The following is a 12,227-nucleotide window of genomic DNA, read 5'->3' as shown; positions in this document are numbered from 1 at the left end:
CTTCTCTCAGTCCCAACAGGAATAAGGATGAGTGTCGTGTGAGATTAGTAAGTTTTACATCCTACTTGTCCCAGGATCAGAAAAGAAAAAGTGGCAAGACTTCATTCAAGAAGGAAAGGAGGAGGGTAAAGAGGAAACAGATAGAAGTTCTATTAAGAGAAACATACAATAGTTTTTTAAAAAATCCTCCCTTGATGAGAATACATTTAGAAATAAACCAGGGCACTTACAGATGTGTTTTTTCTTCATTATTTTATTATCTCTTTCATTCTCTTTTCTTTCTCAATTTATAGATCTTGAGGTATTTTGTATCCTAAGTTAATTCCAAGTAACACACACACACACAATCAATCAATCAATCAATCAGTCCATCAATATTAGGATGGGAAGTTGAGAAAGTATAGAATTTGATCACATAGTATTTAATGTTTCCAAATCAGAGCCCAATTGGTATAATTCAATCAATTCCAACCCATTTCAACAAGCAGGACAGAGCCTACTATACATAACTGGGCACCTTGGACCATAGAAAAGAGAGAAATTTTGTTCTAGAAGTGTTCCTGACACTCTTGGGGACTTTCAATGGTCAATGCATTTACATTAGTTACTTCCTCATAACAGGCAAAATAAATGGATCACAAATAGTGAAGGGATATTCCTTTAGAATTCTTAGTCTAATTCCCATATTACAAAGCTATGGCAGTTTCTGACCTACCTCAGGCTGCCATCCTTGGAGAAGGAGGGAGTTTCTAGAACCACCAACAGCCCCCTGAAGCCTCTACCACCATCAGCCTGTGGTACAATCTGAGTAAATCAAAGTACCATGATACCTCAATTCACAAACCTAATTCTTTCCATGATCTTGGTCACAGAATTTGATTCATGATTCTGGTTGCAACCAAATTAAACACTGAATGAATTCTCTGACAAGAATCATGGAAAGAATTAAATTGGTGAGCTACCACTGTAGTTTGCATGTAGATAACTATAACCATTTCTCCAAAAGACCTCCTTTGATTTGGAAATATGATTTTTAATTTTACAAGTGAAAAAAGTTGCAGGATAGCAAAATTAAGCAAGTCAAAAAAGTTATAATGAAAATTCTTGCCAGAACTATAACTTATTGGAAATTTTAACTCTTAGTCCAACACAGTGAATAACGTTGCCTGAATTGTGTACCACAATTCAGTGTTTTCAATATAGCAAAATTTATGAAACCCAATCAGCTCATTTAGCCCTTAATCCACATGAACCAGACCAGTCAAAAGGGGCAAAAAGAAGGCAAATTGGAAACCAACAGGAAAGGGTAGAAAATGATCTATAGTAAAGAAAAGTGTAAGATCAAATAAAAACATCTGCATTTTGTAGAGTAAGACACTATGAATAAATTTTTATAATTAACAATTTCTATAGCACATAAATCATACAAATAAAAAGCTCAAGAGAAACCTGAGACAAAAGAGTTCACAGACTGTTACCTGGGGCAGGAAACTCTGGGGATGCGTTCAGAGTATTCATGACACTCTGACAGTGTTAATTTGGATCAGCAAAACTAACAGTGGGGAGTGAACTAGGCTTCCCCAAGGGAGAACTTCTTAGATTTTTCTGTGTATCTCCATGTCATTTAGTCAAGTTGAAGTAGAGCAAGCCCTGCTTCTAATATTAAACTATAAATCAATTCTGGAAACATAAATATCAGGAAGTTCACTTAAACAATGAATTTTCAAAGGAAGGACCTATATCCCCCAGACCCATAATAAATAATCATTGGCTGCCTAAATCCTGAAGAAAGGAAGCGTGCTGAGAATACTTGTAAAATCTTGGATTTTGCCCTCAAATTGTAATGGTAAATTCTCTAATCATTTGTAGGCCAGGGAGTCCCTACAAGTACCTTTTATCCAACCCACCTGTTCACTGATGTGTGGTTAACAGGAAACCATCCTTCCTAAGAGGAGAGTGTCTTTAGTTTGTGCCACGGAAGCAATTCTGGTCCATGTACAGAGCATTCTGCTTCTATCCAGAACAATGAAAAGAGTATCGTAGCTTAATGTTGGCTTGTGATTTCTGTTTCTTTGTTTTGTTTTTTGATGACTTCATCGATATCTTAGAAGACAAAAGAAGAAATAGGAAAAAGGAAAATCCCTTTTATCCCATCACTTTTACAGGAGTTCCCAAATCCTGGTTCAGGACCTGATTCAGGAGAGGATATGGTCAGAGGGGGGAGGGGATTTATTCCCATGTATGGGGGAAGGGAGGGTAGGCACCTGAACCTTCCTTAAGCTCAAAGTTTGGAATCAAGTCAGTTACAAATATCATTTTGCCTCCATTATCATAATAAGTAAAGAAAGAGGGATGTTTTCTCTTGACACCATGATGGCTTCATCTTTCTTAGGAATATCATTGTAAGTACCTGAATTATGATGCTCCTTAATGACAAAGTATCAAGGCCAACTGCTGATGAGTGTATGGAACATCTTATTCCCTGAAATGACCCTTATCTCTCCCATGTTACAGCTAGATTCATGTGATATGCAAGGAAATAAGATTCATAAGGTAGCCAGGCATGGTGGCACCAGCCCATAAATGTACTCTGAGAGGCTGAGACAGGAGAATCATAAGGTTGAATCCAGCCCAATCAAATTAGCAACTTGGCAAAAATTTGTCTCAAAAATAAAATAAATAAAAATAAAAGGCTGGGAATGTTGCTGAGTGTGAAGATCCTGGGTTCAGTCCCCAGTATTACAAAAACAAAAAAAATTATATAGATCCCCAGAGAATTATTTAATTTAAATGGCAAAGTTCTTATGCTTAGTATTAAATTTTAAAGTAGAAATGAAAATACAACCTTAAACCCTAGCTGCCAACAGTACAGCTCAGGGAAGCATTAGGGACAAAGTTTTTAGAAAGGGAATTCATACCAGTAACCATCCTACTTTGAGTAGATTTTAGTGGGTCTGGGTGCTTAGGTATCCTATGGAAAAGAAGAAGAGGATAAAGTCAGTTTTAGAGCCTAGGACTCTCTGTGAAGCAACAGAAACCATATGAGCTTAAACTTCTTACTTACTGTGTGGGAAGAATGTAATTTCCCTGATATTGTGGTTTGATTTCTTCCCTTTGGTCATTAGTACCTGGGCAGCTCACACCTCTCTTTCCTTCTGTAGCTTACATGAAAGAATAATTCGTATAACCCTGTTTGGATAAAGCCTATTGGATGAAGCCAAATATGTGGATGGAGCTTACAAAATGGGCAAAGAATTCTTATCCCAGAGTTTCAACATTGCGCCACTGAAGAGAAGTCTCCTGGGGAAATTTGTATGTCCAATAACTTGCAACCTAATCAAGAAAGTTGGTGGGTTTTTTGAGCTTTACCAACTCTTTTGAGCTTTTGTTGTCTTTCTCACAATGAAATAAGCCATAGCATCATTGTTCTGTTCAATATCTTCTGCTCACCAATATGCTAGAGCTGCTTCTGCCTTCAGGGAGATGAATTAGATCAAGAACAAAATTACAATCTTCTGGGCCAGTTACAATGGTTGTCTGCTTTCCCTTTTTTTTCCCCATTGCCACATGGTGAAGAAATCTACCTGGTTATCACCAAACATCCTAGTGGCAAATTATGGAATGTGAATTCATGAAGAGTGAGTACAACCAGCATGTTGCATTTAATCTTAATGGGCTTTAAGTATTGTATTATTTGTCTAAGAGCCACCTCTTCTTTGAGGCATTTTCCTCTTCTGGCACTCGTGATTCCAAGATGAATTTCGGTGGTTGGTGTGTGACAAAAAAGATATCTATACTAGAAAAGTGTCTAAAATACTTAAGCTTTTAGCCATTCCAAAGTGGGTTTAATAGCTGAGAAAAGCTTTCCCCATTTCTTGCATGGAAATTCTTCCTCATCTCCTAGCCTTTTGGTAGCTTTCCTGGTTTCCCTTCAAAGCTTTGTTTCCTGTCCCTGCCTTCTTTTCCTATTATGGATGAGTATGTTCCTTAAGCCTAATTTTTATCTAAACTGTTATATTGTTAAAAGAGGATCATAGTAATAATTTCTCAAGGTTTTATCTTTTTTAACTTAAAAGGATGGCTGGAGAAGGAAAAAATTATTAAGTAAGCAAACAAGACCCTGTTCCCAGATGTTCCAACCCAAGGTCAAGTGCTGGGATAGTGAGTGTGCCCCGTGAAAAAGCCCGTGGTGTTGCTCAGGGAGAAGGGTGTGCTCAGAATATTAAGCAACCTCTGTGAGAGTGTGCACAGGGGTTTTGGTCAAAATGTCTGTTGTGCCTTTGTAAGCATTTCTGGTCTCTCTCTCTCTCTCTCTCTCTCTCTCTCTCTGTCTCTCTCTCTCTCTCTCTCTGTCTCTCTCTCTCTCTCTCTCTATCTCTCTCTGCTTTTCAAGGTAGAATCTGTATGATAGAGAGAGAATGCATGGATTTTAGTTCGAGTGTGGTAGTGACTTAATACTATCCTCAGCTCTCCTTGGTCCTAGGTTCATAGGAAGCAAGTGTTTCTAAATATCTCAGGCACTGAGTCCTTGCAGTTAGCCTTTTTAAAACTATTAATGGAATGTCCTTTTGTAACAAGAAAGAAAAATTGGATGGGAAATAGATTCAATGACAAGCAGACATCAAGCTTTGTTTTGAGGCATGCTTTCTCTTCATCAAAGTGAGGGGAAATATCTAGAAACAAAGTGGGGAGTCAGGAAACAATAATGGCTGCATCTGGTTTACCTCTAGAACATTTGTCACAACCCTTGAGGTCCCACAGAAGGAGAAATTGGGCTGCCATTGACTGCTCCAAAATGATACTGGGCTAACTTTAGAAAGAAATATGAGCGTTCCTTCAGGAAGACCCTGATAAGTGATGCAGCTTGACTCTTCAAAACTCATCCACTGAACTTTTAGGGCAACTTCTCTAAAATGATTTCCATTCTCCAGTCAAGAATATTCAGATGAGAAGAGCTACAGTATGATTAAATTTGTGTTATATTTACTTAATTGGAGAAGCCAAGAGGCCCTGAGAAAACAGATGCAATATATCAGAGAAATAGAGTGAGATTAGCTGAAACTTTTTTTGGTACAATTTTGATATGATTTTGGACTACAAAGTTAAATCACCTTTGAGAGAGAAAATGCTTTAAATAAAATTACATCTTCTCATTCTCAGTGAAAACATTGGGTTTCTAATCTGATTACTGTTTACTTCAGGAAAGAAAATCGGTAGATTTGATTATAAATAAGCATTTACAGATTAATTTAATCCAAATATATCAACATGGAATTTATTGGCTCAGACGTGATCTTTTTTTTTTTTTTTTTTTTTTTTTTTTTATTTAAGAGGAAAAAGAGAAAAACACAAAACAAACCAAAGCGGCGTAAGGGTACACGCAATACAGAACTACAAAAAAAACAAAACAAAACAAAACAAAACAAAACAAAAAAACATAACAGTAAGAAATCACCTGCTAGTAGATTACACACTATCTTCTTGAAAATAGTTCCTCAAATCACAGTATCAAAGAACACAAGGTGGACATTCAAACAGGGAGACTGCAAACAGCTGTGTTCAATGTTCCAAAAACATTGATAAAGTCAGCTATTTAACACCCCCAAACACACTTGCTGTTATATCCATTAGAGCTCTTTTTCTTTTTTTTTTTTCCCTCTCTTTTTTACAACAAAATTTACACATCTTGGATTTTATTACTCCTTAGTGCTTATTACTTTCTTTGGGGGGGGGGGGAAGAATACAGTCAAATATGGCAAAACAAAGCTGTCAGTCAATACCAAGGATAGACATAGTACATGGTGTAGAACAGAGTACAAGTTTATCAACAATGGTTATCAACGTTGTCCCTTGTTTCCTTAAAAAGAATTGTCTATCTTATTAGATATTATAAAGTTGGACAAAACAGTAGAGAACAAGACCAATAAAACTTAGGCATTGTAAACATTACAGGACTTCCAAAGAAGACAATAGTCAAACCAGAATGAGTATCTTAGTGAATCTTATTGTCTTCAAAGTAGTTGCCTATGTCAGACGTGATCTTTTAAACTACAAAGTACCATTAATGGGTGATAGATCAAATGTTCTGAGCAAATCAGGAAGGCTAAAACATTAAGTAATCTCAGATACTGAGTCTAAATTCTACTGTAACCAGAGGGATTTGAGAGGAATGCGACAAAGGAAGAAAGGGACAGAGATCAACTGCTGAATGAGAGTCTGAATTGTTTAAAAAAATAATAAATTCAAGGATAATGTTCACATAGAAAAAGGAACAAGGAAAGTGAGCTCTGTACTTGCCTTTAGAAATCTGGTTACTCAAATTTATTTGCTTTGGGGGATTTTGGTTGCTTGGGTTTTCTTTAGTTTTTGGATTTTGCTGTTTTGTTTGTTTCATTTAGACTTACTGTACTCTTACTTTAGGTGGATGTGACCTATGGTTTCAGAGCCTGCTTGGAGAGATGTCTTATCCATGCAAGGGTATTAACTGAATGGAAGCCTGTGCCAGTTTGTTTTAGATGCTGAGGTACAAGCATAAACAACACTGGAGTTTGGATGACAGGAAACACATGAAATCTTAAGGAAATACATCTTTGTAGTAAGCTTAAGGTGTCTATTAGAAATCCAGGTAGAAATGCCCATTAGACAATTGGCTGTTCAAACCAGGAGTTCTCAAAAGAGGGAGGGCCTAAAGATGTACTTGGAATCTGTAAGCATTTTGATAACATTCGAAGCCATGAGACTGGATGTAGGGAATTAATGCAGATGGAATCAAATTCAGATTTACCTTGGGAGTAGTCACAGTCCCAGGAGAGGAAGTGCTAGCCCTAGCCAGAATGGCCAGAGACAAATCAACTGCCACCACTGAGTGAAAAGAATCTTCCGGAAACAGAGCTCGTTCCACTGGTGATCTGAAAGACAGTGTTTAGGGGACTGGATGGATAGAAATATAAAGGAGGTGGTTCAAAGGAGAGCTACAGGTGAGGAAGTGGTGCCAGCACACATGAGCAATCCTTCTTAGGATTTGTGTTGTAAAAAGGACATACAGACAGCAGTGAAGAACTATGTGGAGCTCCAGGAGAAATAATTTTAAGATGGGAGAAATAGCTCACTTTATGCTGTCCACTAGCAAGGGAAAGTGGCTGATTCTTAGAGAGAGGGGACAATTGCTGGAGTAATATCTTTGATGTGGTCAAATGGGATTGAATCCTATGAGATTGGTGTTTGGAGCCCAGCTAGGAGTTCTACGGGAATAGAAGAGAGATGCTATATTAAGTATGTTCATAAGTGTGGAAGTATGCTTTTCTAATTGATGATATTTTTCAGTGTTGAACTGAATGGAATCCATGAGTTAAGAGTTGGTATTGGGGTACAAGCAGTGAAGCTTCAGAAGAGAAGCCACTATACATTAGGCATGCCATCACTGAACATGAAGAATGGAGATAAGAAAAAATGTAAGAGACATGCTTAAGGTTGTTGGTTGTGAATTTAAAGATATTTAAGAAATATTTTTCCATTACACTCTTTGCAGATAGAGAATTAAGATTAGTGTTTGGGTTTAACAAGTGAATGCAGGGAAAGTAGTTGGAGTTGTGGAGTTAGGTTAAATGCTGTGGAACAGTGATCATGATGAGCCATAGAATCTAAGCAGGGGGAAGAAAACAGGAATTTTAAGCAGTGTGAAACACTGAAGAAGCCTGGGTGGGGGGAGACTAAAATAAAGGTAGGAGTTACCAAGTTATTAACTTGGGGTCCCAGAAAGAGTAACCTAGAAATTAGGAGCTGAGCCTGAAGCTGTGTACTTGGAGTTAGGATGGTGGAGGATTTGAGGTTATTTAGAAAGAAGCTTTCTGGCAGCTGGTGTGGTGAGGTAGTGGGCTGAATAATGGAGGGCAAAGTTATAGAAGGAGCAGAGCTCAAGGAACTGAGAGGCCAGGATACAGGAAGATATTTTATATAACTTCTGCAGTCAACAAAAATGTTAACTTGTGCATGGTACAGGCGTATGTTATGACAGGAACTGGGGAGAGAAATTCAAAAATATTTCAACTTTTGCATCAAGAGAGGTCAAACAGCTAGTATCTCCTGATGTGTTTCCAGCCAGATTTTACTGTGCGTGTGTGGCTTTTAAAGAGGGTGGGAGATGGTCTGGAAATCACAAGGATGAACAAGGAAGGGACCTGTTCCATCTCTAGGCTCCATGATCTGACAAATGTATGAGGAGAGATGTCTGACATTCAAGATGGCTACATTTGAGGGACCCTAGGATGAGCCAGAAGTGTGAAAGAAGGTCAGGGTGGGTGACTGATGGCAAACCATGGGAAGGATTTGGGATTTAGTAAGGGATAGGAAACAGGCTCAGATAGGAGATGTATTTGATTATTTGGGGGGGGGGAGTCCTAGTGATAAGATAAATTGTGATGTGGGTTTCTTATGTGCTAAGGAAGGTTCATGGGTATTCCAGGCAGGTTCTGATGGATTTTATCCAGGTGAAGGGGAAGCCTACAAACACTGCACTTAGGGCTTTATCAGCAGCATGGAAAATGCTAGTACCTCATCTTCCATTTGATGTTTGCTTTTCTTAAATTCCACCAAAAATGCCACTGCCATCTGTGATGGGCAAGTTACCACATATGATTATAAATGTCATTAAGTGTGGTCCTGGGTTGACACTGTGTTTTGGTTATTTAGCCTAGAAAGAACAAGTTTTCACAGTAAATCTTGTCTTTTTCTATTTTAAAGGCTTCTACGTAAGTTGGTCTCCATAGCGAATCATAATTCTTTGTTTTTATTTACCTTACTCCTTGTTCATCTTTTAAAAAACACTAAAGGATTGGAAAACAGCTTTGCTTCTGCCCAGTTTTTCTGAAAGCTTCTTCTGACTGGTCATTTTTATTCAGTATTTTCTTTTGTAAGAGACAGGAGCAGTGAGACAGGAGCAACAGAAAATGAAGTCTCCAAACCCTTTGGGACAGAGTTTTAGATGATCAGGAGAGGGTTTAGGGAAGAAAGGATTTTTGAGTATATCTGGAAGAAAAGGGAACAAATGAAGACTTCAGGGGAACTGCTGGAAAAAAAATAAAAAATTTGGTCAAGGGAGGCAAGGAGAAAAAGGTCCACTGTGTAGGCATTTGGAGATTTAGCAAGAGCAAACTAGATTCTACCCCAGGCACATTCCACATATTTCTGACACAAATGATGGGCTGATTCTGCTTCATTTCCTGCACCCTTAGAAATCATAATTTGCAAAGAGACAGAACTTGTTCAGCTATTCTTTGTGGACTAGTTTCCCAAACCCCACAGAATATTGAACAGGGCATGAATGAGATCACAGTACCTCTGCTGCTACTGGTTCAGCTTCTCTGCCCACACCAACCTTCCAAGTTTCCTCTTCAGTGTAGTCATATCCTGCCTAGCACTTCCCCACCAAGAAGCTGGTGTTCGTGCTGACATATCTAATGCCCTGTCTTGAGTTCCTTGTTGAAAGAGTATTACAACCAACTCAAGGGCTTATACCATGCTTTAGGCACCAAGAACCCACTGAAGTCCATTTAGGAAGGCAGAGGGAAGCAAAAGAATCCAGAGATGATGTAGATATGACTTCTCTTTGCTTTCTGACCTGCAGGAACCCAACCTTTCAAAAGCAAGCAGAAAACACCATGGTATCTATTTACCTGATACTTCCCTTGCTTCATACTGTCTCCCACTGGGCTAATTGAGCATAACTATTAGTATTTGTGTGAAGTGGAAGCAAAAATGATACAAGAGAGAGAATCTTCATCAGAGCTGTGTGACCGAGTGACCATCTCAGCATTTATATTTCCAAGTAGCCCTAAGGTACATGGGAGCTTCTTAAGGGAGCTAGTTGGTATCTGACAATGGAACTCAGAGAAGAGACAGGAGAGGGCAAGGAGATTTGTCCCTACGGTCATCTCTTTTCCTCCACTTGACAGGAGCCATTGCTCCAGTGGTGTCACGATGCCACTCAGCCACAGTGACTGATACGTGTTTGGGTGTGTGCCTGTGTGCGTGCATGTGTGTGTGAGTGTGAGGGGGTGATGGTGGAAGCCAAATACACATCCACAGTGGGTTGGATTGTATTCACGAAGCCGCACCCTCCCAAAGTCATATAATGGAGGGGAAATTGTCACAGCTTTCCCCTTGTGGAGTCCCCTTGCCCAGGGAAAGCACAGACGACTCAGGCTTGCCTCCACTCTGTGAGGCCCCGAGCCCAACCTCCTCCCCGGGGGCTGGCTCGCCTTCCTCTTGACTCTCAGATCTCCAGCCCATCCACCTCCAAGTTCTTTTTTTTTGTTTGTTTGTTTTGTTTTTTGTTTTGTGTAAATATATATTTCTTATTTTGGACATGCAGGGATCAATTGAGATTCTCGAGTGGGGGGAGGGGCGGATGACTGGGTCTTTTAATTTTTTCCTTTCTCTCTTGGATTTTGGTGTTTGAACTTGAAAAAATACTTACAAGTATATATATAAGCAAATGACTTACCTTTAAAAAAGAAATAAGTTGATTTCATTCTTTTGATTTATCTTGTTTCTCATTGGGGTTGGGTGGGGGTGGGGGGTCTTTTGGGTGGAGGGCTTTTTTGTGAGCTGTATAGATTTCCAGTTTGGACTTGTTCAAATGATGCAGGAACAAAAATCAAAATGAATTTAAAAAAAGACAACATAAAAACAAGAAAAACTTTGTGATGTATAAAAGCTGTAAATAGTCAAAGATTCTTTCTCTTTTCTAATGGCAAATTATTTCTGTCACTTTATATTCAAAAAATAAAGAAACCTACCACAAATTATCAGGGTAAAAAAAAAAAAAATCCCGAATCGGAGTTTTTTCTTGGTCTTTGTGCTTTCTTTACTATAATTCAGAAAAAAATATATTAAAGGTGCTGCTGGGGACAAACCCAGTTGATTATGGCTGTCAACAATAGTCTGCACTGCTGCTCTAGTGGGGTTAGAAATCTGTTTCTGCTAATTAATGTGGAAGTCTCTTGGTTATGGGTTGGAAGAGTTTCAATGATTATTGGTCAAAAGGCAATTTTTTAAAGTTTTTGTTAAGAGTATTTCTTAATTATTTAATTACCAGTTTTTTGTTTTCTTCTCACTATAAAAAATTTTAAATATATTCAAAGGTACTTAAGAATGGTTTTACAAGCTTCCATGTGTCCAGCACACAGCCTCAATAATTTCAAGTTATATCAATCTTACTTCTACCATATCTTTATTCAATCCTCCTATATCATCTCAAAACAGATCCCATAATTGAATCACTTCATCTTCGTTTCAGTATATGTGACTAAGAACTTTTAGTGTAATCACAATGCCATTGTACGTAAAACTTCAGCATTAATTGATCTACAGCAAATATCAAAAGACCACACTAACTTCTGACAGACTCTCCATGACAAACACGCAGGAGATACAAAGAAAACTTCTCCTCTGTCATCTCCATCAAGCACTAAAAAGATTCTAAAGAATTCTGTTTTCTTCACTTCATTACTTCCTTGGAATTTTTTATTTTTAAAATTTTAGTTTTTATTAGTACATATTTATGATGCATCATGAATGCATTCTTAGTGGGAAATTGATATGTATATATCTTAACCCTTTTTACTCCATTTCCCCCTGTTTCCTTTCCTCTCCCTCCATCCTCAGATTCACTTACCATTTATTTTTAAGGGCAAGTCCTTCTTGTACTGTTATTTAAAGAAAAAAAAACTTTAGAGGTGACACTAAATTGCAAGATTCCAAATTTTTTGTGTGGAACTTAAGAAAGAAGTGTTTAGCCCCACTAGAGAATTCAAGGTTTGTAAAGTATTTTGAAGAAGTCCCTCCTTTTGAAACACATGCTCATAGCTTCCTTAGACTGTTTGATACTGATCCTCAACTATTATGAATATTATGAAACAACAGTATGCTAGCTGCTGTAGAATGAATATACACCAGTTCAACCGGACTTCACTGTTCATTCTTTATGCTCACCACGCCAATCCAGAAGGGCTACAATGAGGGTAACTTTGAGTTCATGTTACAAAATTTAAGGTTTTTTTCAAACATAAATTAAATAGAGTCAGACCACAGAATTGGTTGCTTTTTCTCAATTTGTATCTTGAATCTATAGGCTCATCATTCAATTCATTTTATCTTTTCCTGAAATATTTGTTAAAGAAACGGAACATTATATCCTATGGTGGTTCTCTGAGCTCACTTTTGGCAGT

At 38.0% G+C, this 12,227-nt stretch overlaps 1 protein-coding gene across 3 annotated transcripts in view; it reads left to right on the top strand.

The window, feature by feature from the left end:
- Grin2b (glutamate ionotropic receptor NMDA type subunit 2B) overlaps positions 1 to 10,802 on the top strand; it is a 408,651-nt gene extending 397,849 nt beyond the window's left edge. For all 3 annotated transcript variants that reach the window (XM_063238257.1, XM_063238255.1, XM_063238256.1), the window contains exon 15: positions 3,162 to 10,802. In XM_063238257.1, the coding sequence (XP_063094327.1) occupies positions 3,162 to 3,178 (17 nt within the window). In that variant the 3' untranslated portion in view covers positions 3,179 to 10,802. The remainder of the gene's footprint in view (positions 1 to 3,161) is intronic.
- Positions 10,803 to 12,227: the final 1,425 nt, after the last annotated feature.

The sequence above is a fragment of the Cavia porcellus genome, unplaced genomic scaffold, assembly GCF_034190915.1.
Source record: "Cavia porcellus strain 051 isolate PalLab524CR breed Dunkin Hartley unplaced genomic scaffold, mCavPor4.1 scaffold_27, whole genome shotgun sequence".
In the NCBI taxonomy this organism is placed as follows: Eukaryota; Metazoa; Chordata; class Mammalia; order Rodentia; family Caviidae; genus Cavia; species Cavia porcellus.
The sequence above is the reverse complement of the archived record's forward strand: the minus strand, read 5'-3'. Positions and strand labels throughout refer to the sequence as shown.